We start from the raw sequence: 26,499 nt of genomic DNA on the forward strand, positions 1-26,499 counted from the left end.
CTACCTTCCCTCCTCCTACTCTATCCTCTACCTTCCCTCCTCCTACTCTATCCTCTACCTTCCCTACTCTATCCTCTACCTTCCCTCCTCCTACTATATCCTCTACCTTCCCTCCTCCTACTCTATCCTCTACCTTCCCTACCCTATCCGCTACCTTCCCTCCTCCTACTGTATCCTCTACCTTCCCTCCTCCTACTCTATCCTCTACCTTCCCTACTCTATCCTCTACCTTCCCTCCTCCTACTCTATCCTCTACCTTCCCTACTCTATCCTCTACCTTCCCTCCTCTATCCTCTACCTTCCCTCCTCCTACTCTGTCCTCGACCTTCCCTACTCTATCCTCTACTTTCCCTCCTCTTTCCTCTACCTTCCCTCCTCCTACTATATCCTCTACCTTCCCTCCTCCTACTCTATCCTCTAACTTCCCTCCTCCTACTCTATCCTCGACCTTCCCTCCTCTATCCTCTAACTTCCCTCCTCTATCCTCTACCTTCCCTCCTCCTACTCTGTCCTCAACCTTCCCTACTCTATCCTCTACTTTCCCTCCTCTTTCCTCTACCTTCCCTCCTTCTACTATATCCTCTAACTTCCCTCCTCCTACTCTATCCTCTACCTTCCCTCCTCCTACTATATCCTCCACCTTCCCCCCTCTATCCTCTACCTTCCCTCCTCCTACTCTATCCTCTACCTTCCCTCCTCCTACTCTATACACTATCTTCCCTCCTTCTACTCTATCCTCTACCTTCCCTCCTCCTACTCTATCCTCTACCTTCCCTCCTCTATCCTCTACCTTCCCTACTCTATCCTCTACCTTCCCTCCTCTATCCTTTACCTTCCCTCCTCCTACTATATCCTCTACCTTCCCTCCTCTTACGCTATCCTCTACCGTCCCTACTCTATCCTCTACCTTCCCTCCTCTATCCTCTACCTCCTCTATCCTCTACCTTCCCTCCTCCTACTCTATCCTCTACCTTCCCTCCTCCTACTCTATCCTCTACCTCCCCTACTCTATCCTCTACCTTCCCTCCTCCTACTATATCCTCTACCTTCCCTCCTCCTACTCTATCCTCTACCTTCCCTACCCTATCCGCTACCTTCCCTCCTCCTACTGTATCCTCTACCTTCCCTCCTCCTACTCTATCCTCTACCTTCTCTACTCTATCCTCTACCTTCCCTCCTCCTACTCTATCCTCTACCTTCCCTACTCTATCCTCTACCTTCCCTCCTCTATCCTCTACCTTCCCTCCTCCTACTCTGTCCTCGACCTTCCCTACTCTATCCTCTACTTTCCCTCCTCTTTCCTCTACCTTCCCTCCTCCTACTATATCCTCTACCTTCCCTCCTCCTACTCTATCCTCTATCTTCCCTACTCTATCCTCTACCTTCCCTCCTCCTACTATATCCTCCACCTTCCCCCCTCTATCCTCTACCTTCCCTCCTCCTACTCTATCCTCTACCTTCCCTCCTCCTACTCTATCACTATACCTTCCCTCCTTCTACTCTATCCTCTACCTTCCCTCCTCCTACTCTATCCTCTACCTTCCCTACCTTCCCTACTCTATCCTCTACCTTCCCTCCTCTATCCTCTACCTTCCCTCCTCCTACTATATCCTCTACCTTCCCTCCTCTTACTCTATCCTCTACCGTCCCTACTCTATCCTCTACCTTCCCTCCTCTATCCTCTACCTCCTCTATCCTCTACCTTCCCTCCTCCTACTCTATCCTCTACCTTCCCTCCTCCTACTCTATCCTCTACCTCCCCTACTCTATCCTCTACCTTCCCTCCTCCTACTATATCCTCTACCTTCCCTCCTCCTACTCTATCCTCTACCTTCCCTACCCTATCCGCTACCTTCCCTCCTCCTACTGTATCCTCTACCTTCCCTCCTCCTACTCTATCCTCTACCTTCTCTACTCTATCCTCTACCTTCCCTCCTCCTACTCTATCCTCTACCTTCCCTACTCTATCCTCTACCTTCCCTCCTCTATCCTCTACCTTCCCTCCTCCTACTCTGTCCTCGACCTTCCCTACTCTATCCTCTACTTTCCCTCCTCTTTCCTCTACCTTCCCTCCTCCTACTATATCCTCTACCTTCCCTCCTCCTACTCTATCCTCTATCTTCCCTACTCTATCCTCTACCTTCCCTCCTCCTACTATATCCTCCACCTTCCCCCCTCTATCCTCTACCTTCCCTCCTGCTACTCTATCCTCTACCTTCCCTCCTCCTACTCTATCCTCTACCTTCCCTCCTCCTCCTCTATCCTCTACCTTCCCTCCTCCTACTCTATCCTCTACCTTCCCTCCTCCTACTCTATCCTCTACCTTCCCTACTCTATCCTCTACCTTCCCTCCTCCTACTATATCCTCTACCTTCCCTCCTCCTACTCTATCCTCTACCTTCCCTACCCTATCCGCTACCTTCCCTCCTCCTACTGTATCCTCTACCTTCCCTCCTCCTACTCTATCCTCTACCTTCTCTACTCTATCCTCTACCTTCCCTCCTCCTACTCTATCCTCTACCTTCCCTACTCTATCCTCTACCTTCCCTCCTCTATCCTCTACCTTCCCTCCTCCTACTCTGTCCTCGACCTTCCCTACTCTATCCTCTACTTTCCCTCCTCTTTCCTCTACCTTCCCTCCTCCTACTATATCCTCTACCTTCCCTCCTCCTACTCTATCCTCTATCTTCCCTACTCTATCCTCTACCTTCCCTCCTCCTACTATATCCTCCACCTTCCCCCCTCTATCCTCTACCTTCCCTCCTGCTACTCTATCCTCTACCTTCCCTCCTCCTACTCTATCCTCTACCTTCCCTCCTCCTACTCTATCCTCTACCTTCCCTCCTCATACTCTATCCTCTACCTTCCCTCCTCCTACTCTATCCTCTACCTTCCCTCCAACTACTCGATCCTCTACCTTCCCTCCTCCTACTCTATCCTCTACCTTCCGTCCTCCTACTCTATCCTCTACCTTCCCTCCTCCTACTCTATGCACTATCTTCCCTCCTTCTACTCTATCCTCTACCTTCCCTCCTCCTACTCTATCCTCTACCTTCCCTCCTCTATCCTCTACCTTCCCTCCTCCTACGCTGTCCTCGACCTTCCCTACTCTATCGTCTACTTTCCCTCCTCTTTCCTCTACCTTCCCTCCTCCTACTATATCCTCTACCTTCCCTCCTCCTACTCTATCCTCTACCTTCCCTACTCTATCCTCTACCTTCCCTCCTCCTACTATATCCTCCACCTTCCCCCCTCTATCCTCTACCTTCCCTCCTCCTACTCTATCCTCTACCTTCCCTCCTCCTACTCTATACACTATCTTCCCTCCTTCTACTCTATCCTCTACCTTCCCTCCTCCTACTCTATCCTCTACCTTCCCTCCTCTATCCTCTACCTTCCCTACTCTATCCTCTACCTTCCCTCCTCTATCCTCTACCTTCCCTCCTCCTACTCTATCCTCTACCTTCCCTCCTCCTACTCTATCCTCTACCTTCCCTACTCTATCCTCTACCTTCCCTCCTCCTACTATATCCTCTACCTTCCCTCCTCTTACTCTATCCTCTACCTTCTCTACTCTATCCTCTACCTTCCCTCCTCCTACTCTATCCTCTAACTTCCCTACTCTATCCTCTACCTTCCCTCCTCTATCCTCTACCTTCCCTCCTCCTACTCTATCCTCTACCTTCCCTACTCTATCCTCTACTTTCCCTCCTCTTTCCTCTACCTTCCCTCCTCCTACTATATCCTCTACCTTCCCTCCTCCTACTCTATCCTCTTCCTTCCCTACTCTATCCTCTACCTTCCCTACTCTATCCTCTACCTTCCCTCCTCGTACTCTATCCTCTACCTTCCCTCCTCCTACTCTATCCTCTTCCTTCCCTCCTCCTACTCTATCCTCTACATTCCCTCCTCTCTCCTCTACCTTCCCGCATTCTACTCTAACCTCTACCTTACCTCCTCCTACTCTACCTTCCCTCCTCGAACTATATCCTCTACCTTCCCTCCTCCTACTCTATCCTCTTCCTTCCCTACTCTATCCTCTACCTTCCCTCCTCTATCCCCTACCTTCCCTCCTCCTACACTATCCTGTACCTTCTCTCCTCCTCCTCTATCCTCTATCTTCCCTCCTCCTACTCTATCCTCTACCTTCTCTCCTGCTACGTAATACCAATTTTTATAAATGTTTTACTGGTCTGACTATATTGTTCATCCTTTGTTTGGCTCCTCCTCATGTTTTCCTCTTGTAAAGTTGTACATAAACATGAAATGGCTTAGTTTGACCTTTATTTGACCACACAACCTCCTTTTTCCTCTTTGGTGTAATCTCTCTCTTCCTGACCCCTGACCTTTCCCCTCTCTCTCTTCCTGATCCCCAACCTTTCCCCTCTCTCTCTTCCTGACCCCTGACCTTTCCCATCTCCACTAAGTTGGAGGTTTGAGGCGTCTGGTCCATCTGCCCTCTCTCTCACTCTTCCTGACCCCTGACCTTTCCCCTCTCCACTAGGTTGGGGGTTTGAGGCGTCTGGTCCATCTGCCCTCGCTCTCTCTCTTCCCTCCCCCTACTCTATCCTCTACCTTCCCTCCTCCTACTCTATCCTCTACCTTCCCTCCTCCTACTATATCCTCTACCTTCCCTCCTCTATCCTCTACCTTCCCTACTCTATCCTCTACCTTCCCTCCTCTACCTTCCCTCCTCCTACTATATCCTCTACCTTCCCTACTCTATCCTCTACTTTCCCTTCTCTATCCTCTACCTCCTCTATCCTCTACCTTCCCTACTCTATCCTATACCTTCCCTCCTCCTACTATATCCTCCACCTTCCCTCCTCTATCCTCTACCTTCCCTCCTCCTACTCTATCCTCTACCTTCCCTCCTCCTACTCTATACACTATCTTCCCTCCTTCTACTCTATCCTCTACCTTCCCTCCTCCTACTCTATCCTCTACCTTCCCTCCTCTATCCTCTACCTTCCCTACTCTATCCTCTACCTTCCCTCCTCTATCCTCTACCTTCCCTCCTCCTACTATATCCTCTACCTTCCCTCCTCTTACTCTATCCTCTACCTTCCCTACTCTATCCTCTACCTTCCCTCCTCTATCCTCTACCTCCTCTATCCTCTACCTTCCCTCCTCCTACTCTATCCTCTACCTTCCCTCCTCCTACTCTATCCTCTACCTTCCCTACTCTATCCTCTACCTTCCCTCCTCCTACTATATCCTCTACCTTCCCTCCTCTTACTCTATCCTCTACCTTCTCTACTCTATCCTCTACCTTCCCTCCTCCTACTCTATCCTCTAACTTCCCTACTCTATCCTCTACCTTCCCTCCTCTATCCTCTACCTTCCCTCCTCCTACTCTATCCTCTACCTTCCCTACTCTATCCTCTACTTTCCCTCCTCTTTCCTCTACCTTCCCTCCTCCTACTATATCCTCTACCTTCCCTCCTCCTACTCTATCCTCTTCCTTCCCTACTCTATCCTCTACCTTCCCTACTCTATCCTCTACCTTCCCTCCTCGTACTCTATCCTCTACCTTCCCTCCTCCTACTCTATCCTCTTCCTTCCCTCCTCCTACTCTATCCTCTACATTCCCTCCTCTCTCCTCTACCTTCCCGCATTCTACTCTAACCTCTACCTTACCTCCTCCTACTCTACCTTCCCTCCTCGAACTATATCCTCTACCTTCCCTCCTCCTACTCTATCCTCTTCCTTCCCTACTCTATCCTCTACCTTCCCTCCTCTATCCCCTACCTTCCCTCCTCCTACACTATCCTGTACCTTCTCTCCTCCTCCTCTATCCTCTATCTTCCCTCCTCCTACTCTATCCTCTACCTTCTCTCCTGCTACGTAATACCAATTTTTATAAATGTTTTACTGGTCTGACTATATTGTTCATCCTTTGTTTGGCTCCTCCTCATGTTTTCCTCTTGTAAAGTTGTACATAAACATGAAATGGCTTAGTTTGACCTTTATTTGACCACACAACCTCCTTTTTCCTCTTTGGTGTAATCTCTCTCTTCCTGACCCCTGACCTTTCCCCTCTCTCTCTTCCTGATCCCCAACCTTTCCCCTCTCTCTCTTCCTGACCCCTGACCTTTCCCATCTCCACTAAGTTGGAGGTTTGAGGCGTCTGGTCCATCTGCCCTCTCTCTCACTCTTCCTGACCCCTGACCTTTCCCCTCTCCACTAGGTTGGGGGTTTGAGGCGTCTGGTCCATCTGCCCTCGCTCTCTCTCTTCCCTCCCCCTACTCTATCCTCTACCTTCCCTCCTCCTACTCTATCCTCTACCTTCCCTCCTCCTACTATATCCTCTACCTTCCCTCCTCTATCCTCTACCTTCCCTACTCTATCCTCTACCTTCCCTCCTCTATCCTCTACCTTCCCTCCTCCTACTATATCCTCTACCTTCCCTACTCTATCCTCTACTTTCCCTTCTCTATCCTCTACCTCCTCTATCCTCTACCTTCCCTACTCTATCCTATACCTTCCCTCCTCCTACTATATCCTCCACCTTCCCTCCTCTATCCTCTACCTTCCCTCCTCCTACTCTATCCTCTACCTTCCCTCCTCCTACTCTATACACTATCTTCCCTCCTTCTACTCTATCCTCTACCTTCCCTCCTCCTACTCTATCCTCTACCTTCCCTCCTCTATCCTCTACCTTCCCTACTCTATCCTCTACCTTCCCTCCTCTATCCTCTACCTTCCCTCCTCCTACTATATCCTCTACCTTCCCTCCTCTTACTCTATCCTCTACCTTCCCTACTCTATCCTCTACCTTCCCTCCTCTATCCTCTACCTCCTCTATCCTCTACCTTCCCTCCTCCTACTCTATCCTCTACCTTCCCTCCTCCTACTCTATCCTCTACCTTCCCTACTCTATCCTCTACCTTCCCTCCTCCTACTATATCCTCTACCTTCCCTCCTCTATCCTCTACCTTCCCTCCTCCTACTCTGTCCTCGACCTTCCCTACTCTATCCTCTACTTTCCCTCCTCTTTCCTCTACCTTCCCTCCTCCTACTATATCCTCTACCTTCCCTCCTCCTACTCTATCCTCTACCTTCCCTACTCTATCCTCTACCTTCCCTCCTCCTACTATATCCTCCACCTTCCCCCCTCTATCCTCTACCTTCCCTCCTGCTACTCTATCCTCTACCTTCCCTCCTCCTACTCTATCCTCTACCTTCCCTCCTCCTACTCTATCCTCTACCTTCCCTCCTCATACTCTATCCTCTACCTTCCCTCCTCCTACTCTATCCTCTACCTTCCCTCCAACTACTCGATCCTCTACCTTCCCTCCTCCTACTCTATCCTCTACCTTCCGTCCTCCTACTCTATCCTCTACCTTCCCTCCTCCTACTCTATGCACTATCTTCCCTCCTTCTACTCTATCCTCTAACTTCCCTCCTCCTACTCTATCCTCGACCTTCCCTCCTCTATCCTCTATCCTCTAACTTCCCTCCTCTATCCTCTACCTTCCCTCCTCCTACTCTGTCCTCAACCTTCCCTACTCTATCCTCTACTTTCCCTCCTCTTTCCTCTACCTTCCCTCCTCCTACTATATCCTCTAACTTCCCTCCTCCTACTCTATCCTCTATCTTCCCTACTCTATCCTCTACCTTCCCTCCTCCTACTATATCCTCCACCTTCCCCCCTCTATCCTCTACCTTCCCTCCTCCTACTCTATCCTCTACCTTCCCTCCTCCTACTCTATACACTATCTTCCCTCCTTCTACTCTATCCTCTACCTTCCCTCCTCCTACTCTATCCTCTACCTTCCCTCCTCTATCCTCTACCTTCCCTACTCTATCCTCTACCTTCCCTCCTCTATCCTTTACCTTCCCTCTTCCTACTATATCCTCTACCTTCCCTCCTCTTACTCTATCCTCTACCTTCCCTACTCTATCCTCTACCTTCCCTCCTCTATCCTCTACCTCCTCTATCCTCTACCTTCCCTCCTCCTACTCTATCCTCTACCTTCCCTCCTCCTACTCTATCCTCTACCTTCCCTACTCTATCCTCTACCTTCCCTCCTCCTACTATATCCTCTACCTTCCCTCCTCCTACTCTATCCTCTACCTTCCCTACCCTATCCGCTACCTTCCCTCCTCCTACTGTATCCTCTACCTTCCCTCCTCCTACTCTATCCTCTACCTTCCCTACTCTATCCTCTACCTTCCCTCCTCTATCCTCTACCTTCCCTCCTCCTACTCTGTCCTCGACCTTCCCTACTCTATCCTCTACTTTCCCTCCTCTTTCCTCTACCTTCCCTCCTCCTACTATATCCTCTACCTTCCCTCCTCCTACTCTATCCTCTATCTTCCCTACTCTATCCTCTACCTTCCCTCCTCCTACTATATCCTCCACCTTCCCCCCTCTATCCTCTACCTTCCCTCCTGCTACTCTATCCTCTACCTTCCCTCCTCCTACTCTATCCTCTACCTTCCCTCCTCCTACTCGATCCTCTACCTTCCCTCCTCCTACTCTATCCTCTACCTTCCGTCCTCCTACTCTATCCTCTACCTTCCCTCCTCCTACTCTATGCACTATCTTCCCTCCTATCCTCTACCTTCCCTCCTCCTACTCTATCCTCTACCTTCCCTCCTCTATCGTCTACCTTCCCTACTCTATCCTCTACCTTCCCTCCTCTATCCTTTACCTTCCCTCCTCCTACTATATCCTCTACCTTCCCTCCTCTTACTCTATCCTCTACCTTCCCTACTCTATCCTCTACCTTCCCTCCTCTATCCTCTACCTCCTCTATCCTCTACCTTCCCTCCTCCTACTCTATCCTCTACCTTCCCTCCTCCTACTCTATCCTCTACCTTCCCTACTCTATCCTCTACCTTCCCTCCTCCTACTATATCCTCTACCTTCCCTCCTCCTACTCTATCCTCTACCTTCCCTACCCTATCCGCTACCTTCCCTCCTCCTACTGTATCCTCTACCTTCTACCTCCCTACTCTATCCTCTACCTTCCCTCCTCTATCCTCTACCTTCCCTCCTCCTACTCTGTCCTCCTCCTTATCCTCTACCTTCCCTCCTCCTACTCTATCCTCTACTCCTCCACCTTCCCTATCCCTACCTTCCCTCCTCCTACCTTCCCCTCCCTCCTCCTCCTACTCTATCCTCTATCCTCTATCCTTCCCTCCTCCTCCTACTCTATCCTCTACCTTCCTCTATCCTCTACTTTCCCTCTCTTTCCTCTACCTTCCCTCCTCCTACTATATCCTCTACCTTCCCTCCTCCTCTACCTCCCTACTCTATCCTCTACCTTCCCTCCTACTATATCCTCCACCTTCCCCCCTCTATCCTCTACCTTCCCTCCTCCTACTCTATCCTCTGCCTTCCCTCCTCCTACTCTATACACTATCTTCCCTCCTTCTACTCTATCCTCTACCTTCCCTCCTCCTACTCTATCCTCTACCTTCCCTCCTCTATCCTCTACCTTCCCTACTCTATCCTCTACCTTCCCTCCTCTATCCTCTACCTTCCCTCCTCCTACTCTATCCTCTACCTTCCCTCCTCCTACTCTATCCTCTACCTTCCCTACTCTATCCTCTACCTTCCCTCCTCCTACTATATCCTCTACCTTCCCTCCTCTTACTCTATCCTCTACCTTCCCTACTCTATCCTCTACCTTCCCTCCTCCTACTCTATCCTCTAACTTCCCTACTCTATCCTCTACCTTCCCTCCTCTATCCTCTACCTTCCCTCCTCCTACTCTATCCTCTACCTTCCCTACTCTATCCTCTACTTTCCCTCCTCTTTCCTCTACCTTCCCTCCTCCTACTATATCCTCTACCTTCCCTCCTCCTACTCTATCCTCTTCCTTCCCTACTCTATCCTCTACCTTCCCTACTCTATCCTCTACCTTCCCTCCTCGTACTCTATCCTCTACCTTCCCTCCTCCTACTCTATCCTCTTCCTTCCCTCCTCCTACTCTATCCTCTACATTCCCTCCTCTCTCCTCTACCTTCCCGCATTCTACTCTAACCTCTACCTTACCTCCTCCTACTCTACCTTCCCTCCTCGAACTATATCCTCTACCTTCCCTCCTCCTACTCTATCCTCTTCCTTCCCTACTCTATCCTCTACCTTCCCTCCTCTATCCCCTACCTTCCCTCCTCCTACACTATCCTGTACCTTCTCTCCTCCTCCTCTATCCTCTATCTTCCCTCCTCCTACTCTATCCTCTACCTTCTCTCCTGCTACGTAATACCAATTTTTATAAATGTTTTACTGGTCTGACTATATTGTTCATCCTTTGTTTGGCTCCTCCTCATGTTTTCCTCTTGTAAAGTTGTACATAAACATGAAATGGCTTAGTTTGACCTTTAGTTGACCACACAACCTCCTTTTTCCTCTTTGGTGTAATCTCTCTCTTCCTGACCCCTGACCTTTCCCCTCTCTCTCTTCCTGATCCCCGACCTTTCCCCTCTCTCTCTTCCTGACCCCTGACCTTTCCCCTCTCCACTAAGTTGGAGGTTTGAGGCGTCTGGTCCATCTGCCCTCTCTCTCACTCTTCCTGACCCCTGACCTTTCCCCTCTCCACTAGGTTGGGGGTTTGAGGCGTCTGGTCCATCTGCCCTCGCTCTCTCTCTTCCCTCCCCCTACTCTATCCTCTACCTTCCCTCCTCCTACTCTATCCTCTACCTTCCCTCCTCCTACTATATCCTCTACCTTCCCTCCTCTATCCTCTACCTTCCCTACTCTATCCTCTACCTTCCCTCCTCTATCCTCTACCTTCCCTCCTCCTACTATATCCTCTACCTTCCCTACTCTATCCTCTACTTTCCCTTCTCTATCCTCTACCTCCTCTATCCTCTACCTTCCCTACTCTATCCTATACCTTCCCTCCTCTATCCTCTACCTCCTCTATCCTCTACCTTCCCTCCTCCTACTCTATCCTCTACCTTCCCTACTCTATCCTCTACCTTCCCTCCTCCTACTATATCCTCTACCTTCCCTACTCTATCCTCTACCTTCCCTCCTCCTACTCTATCCTCTAACTTCCCTACTCTATCCTCTACCTTCCCTCCTCTATCCTCTACCTTCCCTCCTCCTACTCTATCCTCTACCTTCCCTACTCTATCCTCTACTTTCCCTCCTCTTTCCTCTACCTTCCCTCCTCCTACTATATCCTCTACCTTCCCTCCTCCCCTCCTCTCCCTACTCTATCCTACCTTCCCTACTCTATCCTCTCTATCCTCTACCTTCCCTCCTCCTACTCTATCCTCTTCCTTCCCACCTCTATCCTCTACCTTCCCTCCTCTCTCCTCTACCTTCCCTACTCTATCCTCTACCTTCCCTCCTCGTACTCTATCCTCTACCTTCCCTCCTCCTACTCTATCCTCTTCCTTCCCACCTCCTACTCTATCCTCTACCTTCCCTCCTCTCTCCTCTACCTTCCCTCATTCTACTCTACCCTCTACCTTACCTCCTCCTACTCTACCTTCCCTCCTCCTACTCTATCCTCTACCTTCCCTCCTCTATCCCCTACCTTCCCTCCTCCTACACTATCCTGTACCTTCCCTCCTCCTCCTCTATCCTCTATCTTCCCTCCTCCTACTCTATCCTCTACCTTCTCTCCTGCTACGTAATACCAATTTTTATAAATGTTTTACTGGTCTGACTATATTGTTCATCCTTTGTTTGGCTCCTCCTCATGTTTTCCTCTTGTAAAGTTGTACATAAACATGAAATGGCTTAGTTTGACCTTTATTTGACCACACAACCTCCTTTTTCCTCTTTGGTGTAATCTCTCTCTTCCTGACCCCTGACCTTTCCCCTCTCTCTCTTCCTGATCCCCGACCTTTCCCCTCTCTCTCTTCCTGACCCCCGACCTTTCCCCTCTCCACTAAGTTGGAGGTTTGAGGCGTCTGGTCCATCTGCCCTCTCTCTCACTCTTCCTGACCCCTGACCTTTCCCCTCTCCACTAGGTTGGGGGTTTGAGGCGTCTGGTCCATCTGCCCTCGCTCGCTCTCTTCCTGACCCCTGACCTTTCCCCTCTCCACTAGGTTGGTGGTTTGAGGCGTGGGTCCTCTACTCTCTCTCTTCCTGACCTCTAACCTGTGACCTCTCCACTCTCCACTAGGTTGGCGGTTTGAGTCGTCTGGTCCATCTGCCCTCTTTCCCTCTCTTCCTGACCCCTGACATCTCCCCTCTCCACTAGGTTGGTGGTTTGAGGCGTGTAGTCCCGCTGCCCCCTCTCTCTCTTCCTGACCCCTGACCTTTCCCCTCTCCACTAGGTTGACGGTTTGAGGCGTCTGGTCCATCTGCCCTCCCTCTCTCTCTTCCTGACCCCCGACCTTTCCCCTCTCCACTAGGTTGGGGGTTTGAGGCGTCTGGTCCATCTGCCCTCCCTCTCTCTCTTCCTGACCCCTGACCTTTCCCCTCTCCACTAGGTTGGGGGTTTGAGGCGTGTAGTCCCGCTGCCCCCTCTCTCTCTTCCTGACCCCTGACCTCTAACCTGTGACCTTTCCCCTCTCCACTAGGTTGGTGGTTTGAGGCGTGTGGTCCCTCCAACCTGAACGGTATCTACTACTCTGGCGTCTCCAACGTGGTCCGTTACAACGGCATCAAGTGGTACTACTGGAAGGGACCTAGCCTCATGACTACAGTGACCACCATGATGGTTCGACCCGCAGGATTCTGAGGCATAACGGCGGCGATCGCCGATGACGTCTCCCCGACTGACTGAATCACAGACTGATACGAGCACTTCTCGAATAATGATGTTTGCCAGACATGTGGAATATGATACTTGAGTTTTTAGAGGTTTTTAGAGGTTTTTAATTGACTGTGTTTGAAAAGAACAGATCTGTTACTTTCTGAAATGTATTCCGTCTTAGAAACGTTTCCCGCTGAAACAGACAGGCCACCGTAAATGTGTGTTTTATAATGGGATTGTACATATATTGTAGATGCATAATGGTATATCATGGCTTACTGCTACTTCACTTTCACTGTCCAGAAAACTTTAACAGCTTCTTCCTGACTGTTTTCCGCTATGCCACTCAGAGATGCTTGTAAAACTCTTTTTTTTAAGGAGATAATTATCCTCATAAAAGTGCATGATAAATAAACACAGGTGTTTCTACAAGCATATTTACTTTCCCAACTGTATATTTGTGATAGAAGATAAAAATAATTATTTTACAGAAAAAAAAGCTAAATAAAATAACAAAAAAAATGTAGTGGTGTTTGGCTCCGTCTACTCACTACGTCACCGTCTACTCACTACGTCACCGTCTACTCACTACGTCACCGTCTACTCACTACGTCACCGTCTCCATCTACTCACTACGTCACCGTCTCCATCTACTCACTACATCACCGTCTCCATCTACTCACTACGTCACCGTCTCCGTCTACTCACTACGTCACCGTCTACTCACTACGTCACCGTCTACTCACTACGTCACGTCTACTCACTACGTCACCGTCTACTCACTACGTCACCGTCTTCATCTACTCACTACGTCACCGTCTCCATCTACTCACTGCATCACCGTCTCCATCTACTCACTACGTCACCGTCTCCGTCTACTCACTACGTCACCGTCTCCGTCTACTCACTACGTCACCGTCTCCGTCTACTCACTACGTCACCGTCTCCGTCTACTCACTACGTCACCGTCTCCGTCTACTCACTACGTCACCGTCTCCGTCTACTCACTACGTCACCGTCTCCGTCTACTCACTACGTCACCGTCTCCGTCTACTCACTACGTCACCGTCTCCGTCTACTCACTACGTCACCGTCTCCGTCTACTCACTACGTCACCGTCTCCGTCTACTCACTACGTCACCGTCTCCGTCAACTCACTACGTCACCGTCTCCGTCTACTCACTACGTCTCCGTCTACTCACTATGTCACCGTCTCCGTCTACTCACTACGTCACCGTCTCCGTCTACTCACTACGTCACCTTCTCCGTCTACTCACTACGTCACCGTCTCCGTCTACTCACTACGTCACCGTCTCCGTCTACACACTAAGTCACCGTCTCCGTCTACTCACTACGTCACCGTCTCCGTCTACTCACTACGTCACCGGTTCCGTCTACTCACTACGTCACCGTCTCCGTCTACTCACTACGTCACAGTCTCCGTCTACTCACTACGTCACCGTCTCCGTCTACTCACTACGTCACCGTCGCCGTCTACTCACTACGTCACCGTCTCCGTCTACTCACTACGTCACCGTCTCTGTCTACTCACTACGTCACCGTCTCTGTCTACTCACTACGTCACCTTCTCTGTCTACTCACTACGTCACCGTCTCCGTCTACTCACTACGTCACCGTCTCCGTCAACTCACTACGTCACCGTCTCCGTCTACTCACTACGTCACCGTCTCCGTCTACTCACTACGTCACCGTCTCCGTCTACTCACTACGTCACCGTCTCCGACTACTCACTACGTCACCGGTTCCGTCTACTCACTACGTCACCGTCTCCGTCTACTCACTACGTCACCGTCTCCGTCTACTCACTACGTCACCGTCTCCGTCTACTCACTACGTCACCGTCTCCGTCTACTCACTACGTCACCGTCTCCGTCTACTCACTAAGTCACCGTCTCCGTCTACTCACTACGTCAACCTCTCCGTCTACTCACTACGTCACCGTCACCGTCTACTCACTACGTCACCGTCTACTCACTACGTCACCGTCTCCATCTACTCACTACGTCACCGTCTCCGTCTACTCACTACGTCACCGTCTCCGTCTACTCACTACGTCACCGTCTCCGTCTACTCACTACGTCACCGTCTCCGTCTACTCAATACGTCACCGTCTCCGTCTACTCACTACGTCACCGTCTCCGTCTACTCACTACGTCACCGTCTCCGTCTACTCACTACGTCACCGTCTCCGTCTACTCACTACGTCACCGTCTCCGTCTACTCACTACGTCACCGTCTCCGTCTACTCACTACGTCACCGTCTCCGTCTACTCACTACGTCACCGTCTCCGTCTACTCACTACGTCACCGGTTCCGTCTACTCACTACGTCACCGTCTCCGTCTACTCACTATGTCACCGTCTCCGTCTACTCACTACGTCACCGTCTCCGTCTACTCACTACGTCACCGTCTCCGTCTACTCACTACGTCACCGTCTCCATCTACTCACTACGTCACCGTCTCCGTCTACTCACTACGTCACCGTCTCCGTCTACTCACTACGTCACCATCTCCGTCTACTCACTACGTCACCGTCTCCGTCTACTCACTACGTCACCGTCTCCGTCTACTCACTACGTCACCGTCTCCGTCTACTCACTACGTCACCGTCTCCTTCTACTCACTACGTCACCGTCTCCGTCTACTCACTACGTCACCGTCTCCGTCTACTCACTACGTCACCGTCTCCGTCTACTCACTACGTCACCGTCTCCGACTACTCACTACGTCACCGGTTCCGTCTACTCACTACGTCACCGTCTCCGTCTACTCACTACGTCACCGTCTCCGTCTACTCACTACGTCACCGTCTCCGTCTACTCACTACGTCACCGTCTCCGTCTACTCACTACGTCACCGTCTCCGTCTACTCACTATGTCACCGTCTCCGTCTACTCACTACGTCAACCTCTCCGTCTACTCACTACGTCACCGTCACCGTCTACTCACTACGTCACCGTCTACTCACTACGTCAACCTCTCCGTCTACTCACTATGTCACCGTCACCGTCTACTCACTACGTCACCGTCTACTCACTACGTCACCGTCTACTCACTACGTCACCGTCTCCATCTACTCACTACGTCACCGTCTCCATCTACTCACTACGTCACCGTCTCCATCTACTCACTACGTCACCGTCTCCGTCTACTCACTACGTCACCGTCTCCGTCTACTCACTACGTCACCGTCTCCGTCTACTCACTACGTCACCGTCTCCGTCTACTCACTACGTCACCGTCTAACGTCTACTCACTAAGTCACCGTCTCCATCTACTCACTACGTCACCGTCTCCGTCTACTCACTACGTCACCGTCTCCGTCTACTCACTACGTCACCGTCTCCGTCTACTCACTACGTCACCGTCTCCGTCTACTCACTACGTCACCGTCTCCGTCTACTCACTACGTCACCGTCTCCGTCTACTCACTACGTCAACGTCTCCGTCTACTCACTATGTCACCGGTTCCGTCTACTCACTACGTCACCGTCTCCGTCTACTCACTACGTCACCGTCTCCGTCTACTCACTACGTCACCGTCTCCGTCTACTCACTACGTCACCGTCTCCGTCTACTCACTACGTCACCGTCTCCGTCTACTCACTACGTCACCGTCTCCGTCTACTCACTAAGTCACCGTCTCCGTCTACTCACTACGTCAACCTCTCCGTCTACTCACTACGTCACCGTCACCGTCTACTCACTACGTCACCGTCTACTCACTACGTCACCGTCTACTCACTACGTCACCGTCTCCATCTACTCACTACGTCACCGTCTCCGTCTACTCACTACGTCACCGTCTCCGACTACTCACTACGTCACCGGTTCCGTCTACTCACTACGTCACCGTCTCCGTCTACTCACTACGTCACCGTCTCCGTCTACTCACTACGTCACCGTCTCCGTCTACTCACTACGTCACCGTCTCCGTCTACTCACTACGTCACCGTCACCTTCTACTCACTACGTCACTGTCTCCCTCTACTCACTACGTCACCGTCTCCCTCTACTCACTACGTCACCGTCTCCCTCTACTCACTACGTCACCGTCTCCATCTACTCACTACGTCACCGTCTCCATCTACTCACTACGTCACCGTCTCCATCGACTTACTACGTCACCGTCTACTCACTACGTCACCGTCTCCGTCTACTCACTACGTCACCATCTCCGTCTACTCACTACGTCACCATCTCCGTCTACTCACTACTTCATCGTCTCCGTCTACTCACTACGTCACCGTCTCCGTCTACTCACTACGTCACCGTCTCCGTCTCCGTCTACTCACTACGTCACCGTCTCCGTCTACTCACTACGTCACCGTCTCCGTCTACTCACTACGTCACCGTCTCCATCTACTCACTACGTCACCGTCTCCATCTACTCACTACGTCACCGTCTCCATCTACTCACTACGTCACCGTCTCCGTCTACTCACTACGTCACCGTCTCCGTCTACTCACTACGTCACCGTCTCCGTCTACTCACTACGTCACCGTCTCCTTCTACTCACTACGTCACTGTCTCCGTCTACTCACTACGTCACCGTCTCCGTCTACTCACTACGTCACCGTCTCCGTCTATTCACTACGTCACCGTCTCCGTCTACTCACTACGTCACCGTCTCCGTCTACTCACTACGTCACCGTCTCGTCTACTCACTACGTCACCGTCTACGTCTACTCACTACGTCACCGTCTCCGTCTACTCACTACGTCACCGTCTCCATCTACTCACTACGTCACCGTCTCCGTCTACTCACTACGTCACCGTCTCCGTCTACTCACTACGTCACCGTCTCCGTCTACTCACTACGTCACCGTCTCCGTCTACTCACTACGTCACCTTCTACTCACTACGTCACCGTCTCCGTCTACTCACTACGTCACCTTCTACTCACTACGTCACCGTCTCCGTCTACTCACTACGTCACCGTCTACTCACTACGTCACCGTCTACTCACTACGTCACCGTCTCTGTCTACTCACTACATCACCGTCTCCATCTACTCACTACGTCACCGTCTCCATCTACTCACTACGTCACCGTCTCCATCTACTCACTATGTCACCGTCTCCATCTACTCACTACGTCACCGTCTCCATCTACTCACTACGTCACCGTCTCCATCTACTCACTACGTCACCGTCTCCGTCTACTCACTACGTCACCGTCTCCGTCTACTCACTACGTCACCGGTTCCGTCTACTCACTACGTCACCGTCTCCGTCTACTCACTACGTCACCTTCTCCGTCTACTCACTACGTCACCGTCTCCGTCTACTCACTACGTCACCGTCTCCGTCTATTCACTACGTCACCGTCTCCGTCTACTCACTACGTCACCGTCTCCGTCTATTCACTACGTCACCGTCTCCGTCTACTCACTACGTCACCGTCTCCGTCTACTCACTGCGTCACCGTCTCCGTCTACTCACTACGTCACCGTCTCCGTCTACTCACTACGTCACCGTCTCCGTCTACTCACTACGTCACCGTCTCCGTCTACTCACTACGTCACCGTCTCCATCTACTCACTACGTCACCGTCTCCGTCTACTCACTACGTCACCCTCTCCGTCTACTCACTACGTCACCGTCTCCGTCTACTCACTACGTCACCTTCTACTCACTACGTCACCGTCTCCGTCTACTCACTACGTCACCGTCTACTCACTACGTCACCGTCTCCATCTACTCACTACGTCACCGTCTCCGTCTACTCACTACGTCACCTTCTCCGTCTACTCACTACGTCACCGTCTCCGTCTACTCACTACGTCACCGTCTCCTTCTACTCACTACGTCACCGTCTCCGTCTACTCACTACGTCACCGTCTCCGTCTACTCACTACGTCACCGTCTCCGTCTATTCACTACGTCACCGTCTCCGTCTACTCACTACGTCACCGTCTCCGTCTACTCACTACGTCACCGTCTCGTCTACTCACTACGTCACCGTCTACGTCTACTCACTACGTCACCGTCTCCGTCTACTCACTACGTCACCGTCTCCATCTACTCACTACGTCACCGTCTCCGTTTACTCACTACGTCACCGTCTCCGTCTACTCACTACGTCACCGTCTCCGTCTACTCACTACGTCACCTTCTATTCACTACGTCACCGTCTCCGTCTACTCACTACGTCACCGTCTACTCACTACGTCACCGTCTACTCACTACGTCACCGTCTCCGTCTACTCACTACGTCACCGTCTCCATCTACTCACTACGTCACCGTCTCCGTCTACTCACTACGTCACCGTCTCCATCTACTCACTACGTCACCGTCTCCATCTACTCACTATGTCACCGTCTCCATCTACTCACTACGTCACCGTCTCCATCTACTCACTACGTCACCGTCTCCATCTACTCACTACGTCACCGTCTCCGTCTACTCACTACGTCACCGTCTCCGTCTACTCACTACGTCACCGTCTACTCACTACGTCACCGTCTCCGTCTACTCACTACGTCACCGTCTACTCACTACGTCACCGTCTCCGTCTACTCACTACGTCACCGTCTCCGTCTACTCACTACGTCACCGTCTCCGTCTACTCACTACGTCACCGTCTCCGTCTACTCACTACGTCACCGTCTCCGTCTACTCACTACGTCACCGTCTCCGTCTACTCACTACGTCACCGTCTCCGTCTACTCACTACGTCACCGTCTCCGTCTACTCACTACGTCACCGTCTCCGTCTACTCACTACGTCACCGTCTCCATCTACTCACTACGTCACCGTCTCCGTCTACTCACTACGTCACCGTCTCCGTCTACTCACTACGTCACCGTCTCCGTCTACTCACTACGTCACCGTCTCCATCTACTCACTACGTCACCGTCTCCGTCTACTCACTACGTCACCGTCTCCGTCTACTCACTACGTCACCGTCTACGTCTACTCACTACGTCACCGTCTCCGTCTACTCACTACGTCACCGTCTCCGTCTACTCACTACGTCACCGTCTCCGTCTACTCACTACGTCACCGTCTCCGTCTACTCACTACGTCACCGTCTCCATCTACTCACTACGTCACCGTCTCCGTCTACTCACTACGTCACCCTCTCCGTCTACTCACTACGTCACCGTCTCCGTCTACTCACTACGTCACCTTCTACTCACTACGTCACCGTCTCCGTCTACTCACTACGTCACCGTCTACTCACTACGTCACCGTCTACTCACTACGTCACCGTCTCCGTCTACTCACTACGTCACCGTCTCCATCTACTCACTACGTCACCGTCTCCATCTACTCACTACGTCACCGTCTCCATCTACTCACTACGTCACCGTCTCCATCTACTCACTATGTCACCGTCTCCATCTACTCACTACGTCACCGTCTCCATCTACTCACTACGTCACCGTCTCCATCTACTCACTACGTCACCTTCTCCATCATCTGACTACGTCACCTTCTACTCACTACGTCACCGTCTCCGTCTACTCACTACGTCACCGTCTACTCACTACGTCACCGTCTACTCACTACGTCACCGTCTACTCACTACGTCACCATCTCCGTCTACTCACTACGTCACCGTCTCCGTCAACTCACTACGTCACCGTCTCCGTCTACTCACTACGTCACCGGTTCCGTCTACTCACTACGTCACCGTCTCCGTCTACTCACTACGTCACCGTCTCCGTCTACTCACTACGTCACCGTCTCCATCAACTCACTACGTCACCGTCTCCGTCTACTCACTACGTCACCGTCTCCATCTACTCACTACGTCACCGTCTCCGTCTACTCACTACGTCACCGTCTCCGTCTACTCACTACGTCACCGTCTCCGTCTACTCACTACGTCACCGTCTCCGTCTACTCACTACGTCACCGTCTCCTTCTACTCACTACGTCACCTTCTCCGTCTACTCACTACGTCACCGTCTCCGTCTACTCACTACGTCACCGTCTCCGTCTATTCACTACGTCACCGTCTCCGTCTACTCACTACGTCACCGTCTCCGTCTACTCACTACGTCACCGTCTCCGTCTACTCACTACGTCACCGTCTCCGTCTACTCACTACGTCACCGTCTCCGTCTACTCACTACCTCACCGTCTCCATCTACTCACTACGTCACCGTCTCCATCTACTCACTATGTCACCGTCTCCGTCTACTCACTACGTCAACGTCTACGTCTACTCACTACGTCACCGTCTCCGTCTACTCACTACATCACCGTCTACTCACTACGTCACCGTCTACTCACTACGTCACCGTCTACTCACTACGTCACCGTCTCCGTCTACTCACTACGTCACCGTCTCCATCTACTCACTACGTCACCGTCTCCATCTATTCACTACGTCACCGTCTCCATCTACTCACTTCGTCACCGTCTCCATCTACTCACTACGTCACCGTCTCCGTCTACTCACTACGTCACCGTCTCCGTCTACTCACTACGTCACCTTCTACTCACTACGTCACCGTCTCCGTCTACTCACTACGTCACCGTCTACTCACTACGTCACCGTCTACTCACTACGTCACCGTCTCCGTCTACTCACTACGTCACCGTCTCCGTCTACTCACTACGTCACCGTCTCCGTCTACTCACTACGTCACCGTCTCCGTCTACTCACTACGTCACCGTCTCCGTCTACTCACTACGTCACCGTCTCCGTCTACTCACTACGTCACCGTCTCCGTCTACTCACTACGTCACCGTCTCCGTCTACTCACTACGTCACCGTCTCCGTCTACTCACTACGTCACCGTCTCCGTCTACTCACTACGTCACCGTCTCCATCTACTCACTACGTCACCGTCTCCATCTACTCACTACGTCACCGTCTCCATCTACTCACTACGTCACCGTCTCCATCTACTCACTACGTCACCGTCTCCATCATCTGACTACGTCACCTTCTACTCACTACGTCACCGTCTCCGTCTACTCACTACGTCACCGTCTACTCACTACGTCACCGTCTACTCACTACGTCACCGTCTACTCACTACGTCACCATCTCCGTCTACTCACTACGTCACCGTCTCCGTCAACTCACTACGTCACCGTCTCCGTCTACTCACTACGTCACCGGTTCCGTCTACTCACTACGTCACCGTCTCCGTCTACTCACTACGTCACCGTCTCCGTCTACTCACTACGTCACCGTCTCCATCTACTCACTACGTCACCGTCTCCGTCTACTCACTACGTCACCGTCTCCATCTACTCACTACGTCACCGTCTCCGTCTACTCACTACGTCACCGTCTCCGTCTACTCACTACGTCACCGTCTCCGTCTACTCACTACGTCACCGTCTCCGTCTACTCACTACGTCACCGTCTCCTTCTACTCACTACGTCACCTTCTCCGTCTACTCACTACGTCACCGTCTCCGTCTACTCACTACGTCACCGTCTCCGTCTATTCACTACGTCACCGTCTCCGTCTACTCACTACGTCACCGTCTCCGTCTACTCACTACGTCACCGTCTCCGTCTACTCACTACGTCACCGTCTCCGTCTACTCACTACGTCACCGTCTCCGTCTACTCACTACCTCACCGTCTCCATCTACTCACTACGTCACCGTCTCCATCTACTCACTATGTCACCGTCTCCGTCTACTCACTACGTCAACGTCTACGTCTACTCACTACGTCACCGTCTCCGTCTACTCACTACATCACCGTCTACTCACTACGTCACCGTCTACTCACTACGTCACCGTCTACTCACTACGTCACCGTCTCCGTCTACTCACTACGTCACCGTCTCCATCTACTCACTACGTCACCGTCTCCATCTATTCACTACGTCACCGTCTCCATCTACTCACTTCGTCACCGTCTCCATCTACTCACTACGTCACCGTCTCCGTCTACTCACTACGTCACCTTCTACTCACTACGTCACCGTCTCCGTCTACTCACTACGTCACCTTCTACTCACTACGTCACCGTCTCCGTCTACTCACTACGTCACCGTCTACTCACTACGTCACCGTCTACTCACTACGTCACCGTCTCCGTCTACTCACTACGTCACCGTCTCCGTCTACTCACTACGTCACCGTCTCCGTCTACTCACTACGTCACCGTCTCCGTCTACTCACTACGTCACCGTCTCCGTCTACTCACTACGTCACCGTCTCCGTCTACTCACTACGTCACCGTCTCCGTCTACTCACTACGTCACCGTCTCCGTCTACTCACTACGTCACCGTCTCCGTCTACTCACTACGTCACCGTCTCCGTCTACTCACTACGTCACCGTCTCCGTCTACTCACTACGTCACCGTCTCCGTCTACTCACTACGTCACCGTCTCCATCTACTCACTACGTCACCGTCTCCGTCTACTCACTACGTCACCGTCTCCAGGGCTTCAACATGGACGTCAGGATGTCTGATCAGGGAACCCTAGAGGTCAGAACAGGCCCCTTCTCTAAGGGTACTACAGAGGTCAGAACAAACCCCTTCTCTGAGGGTACTACAGAGGTCAGAACAGACCCCTTCTCTAAGGGTACTACAGAGGTCAGAACAGACCCCTTCTCTAAGGGTACTACAGAGGTCAGAACAGACCCCTTCTCTAAGGGTACTACAGAGGTCAGAACAGACCACTTCTCTAAGGGTACTACAGAGGTCAGAACAGACCCCTTCTCTAAGGGTACTACAGAGGTCAGAACAGACCCCTTCTCTAAGGGTACTACAGAGGTCAGAACAGGGGGTGAGAGGTATAGTATATCTGATATACAGGGGGTGAGAGGTATAGTATATCTGATATACAGGGGGTGAGAGGTATAGTATCTCTGATATACAGGGGGTGAGAGGTATAGAATCTCTGATATACAGGATGGTGAGAGTTATAGTATCTCTGATATACAGGGGGTGAGAGGTAGAGTATCTCTGATATGCAGGGGTGAGAGGTATAGTATCTCTGATATACAGGGGGTGAGAGGTATAGTATCTCTGATATACAGGGGGCGAGAGGCATAGTATCTCTGATATACAGGGGGTGAGAGGTATAGTATCTCTGATATACAGGGGGTGAGAGGTATAGTATCTCTGATCTATATGGTGAGATGTATAGTATCTCTGATATACAGGGGTTGAGAGGTATAGTATCTCTGATATACAGGGGTTGAGAGGTAGAGTATCTCTGATATACAGGGGTTGAGAGGTATAGTATCTCTGATATACAGGGGGTGATAGGTAGAGTATCTCTGATATACAGGGGGTGAGAGGTATAGTATCTCTGATATACAGGGGTTGAGAAGTATAGTATCTCTGATATACAGGGGTTGAGAAGTATAGTATCTCTGATATACAGGGGGTGAGAGGTATAGTATCTCTGATATACAGGGGGTGAGAAGTATAGTATCTCTGATATACAGGGGTTGAGAAGTATAGTATCTCTGATATACAGGGGGTGAGAGGTATAGTATCTCTGATATACAGGGGGTGAGAGGTATAGTATATCTGATCTCTATGGTGAGAGGTATAGGATCTCTGATCTATAGGTCTAAGAGGTATAGTATCTCTGTCTATAGAAGGTAAGAGGACTAGTATCTCTGATCTATAGGAGTTTATCTACTTGGGGTAAGAGGTATAGTGTCTCTGATCTATATGAGGTAAGAGGTATAGTATCTCTGATCTATAGAAGGTAAGAGGTATAGTGTCTCTGATCTATATGAGGTAAGAGGACTAGTATCTCTGATCTATAGGAGGTAAGAGGTATTGTATCTCTGATCTATAAGCGTTTATCTACTTGGGGTAAGAGGTATAGTGTCTCTGATCTATAGGAGGTGAGAGGTATAGTATCTCTGATCTATAGAAGGTAAGAGGCATAGTATCTCTGATCTATAGAAGGTAAGAGGTATAGTATATCTGATCTATAGGGGGTAAGAGGTATAGTATATTTGATCTATAGGAGGTAAGAGGTATAGTATCTCTGATATACAGGGGGTGAGAGGTATGTATCTCTGATCTATATAGTGAGATGTATAGTATCTCTGATATACAGGGGTTGAGAGGTATAGTATCTCTGATATACAGGGGTTGAGAGGTAGAGTATCTCTGATATACAGGGGGTGAGAGGTATAGTATCTCTGATATACAGGAGGTGAGAGGTAGAGTATCTCTGATCTATAGAAGGTAAGAGGCATAGTATCTCTGATCTATAGAAGGTAAGAGGTATAGTATATCTGATCTATAGGGGGTAAGAGGTATAGTATCTCTGATCTATATGAGGTAAGAGGTATAGTATCTCTGATCTATACGAGGTAAGAGGACTAGTATCTCTGATCTATAGGAGTTGAGAGGTATAGTATCTCTGATCTATAGAAGGTAAGAGGCATAGTATCTCTGATCTATAGAAGGTAAGAGGTATAGTATATTTGATCTATAGGGGGTGAGAGGTATAGTATCTCTGATCTGTAGGGGGTAAGAGGCATAATATCTCTGATCTATAGGAGTTTATCCATATGGGGTAAGATGTAAAGTATCTCTGATCTATAGGAGGTAAGAGGTATAGTATCTCTGATCTATAGGAGTTTATCCATATGGGTAAGATGTAAAGTATCTCTGATCTATAGGGGGTAAGAGGTATATTATCTCTGATCTATAGGAGGTGAGAGGTATAGTATCTCTGATCTGTAGGGGGTAAGAGGTATAGTATCTCTGATCTATATGAGGTACGAGGTATAGTATCTCTGATCTAAAGGAGGGTAGAGGTATATTATCTCTGATCTTTAGGAGGTAAGAGGTATAATATCTCTGATCTATAGGAGTTTATCCATATGGGGTAAGATGTAAAGTATCTCTGATTTATAGGAGGTAAGAGGTATAGTATCTCTGATCTATAGGAGGTTATAGGTATAGTATCTCTGATCTATATGGTGAGCGGTATAGTATCTCTGATCAATACTAAGATACTAAGAGGTATATTATCTCTGATCTATAGGAGGTAACAGGACTAGTATCTCTGATCTATAGGAGGTAAGAGGTATTGTATCTCTGATCTATAGGAGTTTATCTACTTGGGGTAAGAGGTATAGTGTCTCTGATCTATAGGAGGTGAAAGGTATAGTATATTTGATCTATAGGAGGTAAGAGGTATAGTATCTCTGATCTATAGAAGGTAAGGTATAGTATCTCTGATCTATATGAGGTAAGAGGTATAGTATCTCTGATCTATAGAAGGTAAGAGGACTAGTATATCTGATCTATAGGAGTTGAGAGGTATAGTATCTCTGATCTATAGAAGGTAAGAGGCATAGTATCTCTGATCTATAGAAGGTAAGAGGTATAGTATCTCTGATATATAGGAGTGTATCTATAAGAGGTAAGAGGTATAGTATTTCTGATCTATAGGGGGTAAGAGGTATATTATCTCTGATCTATAGGAGGTGAGAGGTATAGTATCTCTGATCTGTAGAGGGTAAGAGGTATAGTATCTCTGATCTATATGAGGTACGAGGTATAGTATCTCTGATCTATATAAGGTAAGAGGTATAGTATCTCTGATCTGAAGGAGGTGAGGGGTACATTATCTCTGATCTATAGGGGGTAAGAGGCCAAGAGCCAAGAGCTCAGCAATTACAACTCTAAATTGATTGGATTAGCAATTAGTACACAGTTTGAGTGAGAAGCCGACAAACGCTTATAGCTGTATAGGCTGACAGGTACAGACAGACAGGTGCAGACAGACACCTACAGCTGTAGGGACAGACAGGTACAGACAGACACCTACAGCTGCAGGGACAGACCGGTGCAGGCAGACACCTACAGCTGTAGGGACAGACAGGTGC

The 26,499-nt window shown here is 50.3% G+C and overlaps 1 protein-coding gene across 1 annotated transcript in view; it reads left to right on the forward strand.

Moving 5' to 3' along the window:
- The window catches only part of LOC139372803 (angiopoietin-2-like), an 84,510-nt gene extending 71,401 nt beyond the window's left edge, over nt 1–13,109 (forward strand). Inside the window, exon 9 of the mRNA XM_071112608.1 lies at nt 12,499–13,109. Within this exon, the coding sequence (XP_070968709.1) occupies nt 12,499–12,659 (161 nt within the window). The 3' untranslated portion in view covers nt 12,660–13,109. The remainder of the gene's footprint in view (nt 1–12,498) is intronic.
- Nucleotides 13,110–26,499: the final 13,390 nt, after the last annotated feature.

This window comes from Oncorhynchus clarkii, chromosome 18 (genome assembly GCF_045791955.1).
Source record: "Oncorhynchus clarkii lewisi isolate Uvic-CL-2024 chromosome 18, UVic_Ocla_1.0, whole genome shotgun sequence".
NCBI lineage: Eukaryota > Metazoa > Chordata > Actinopteri > Salmoniformes > Salmonidae > Oncorhynchus > Oncorhynchus clarkii.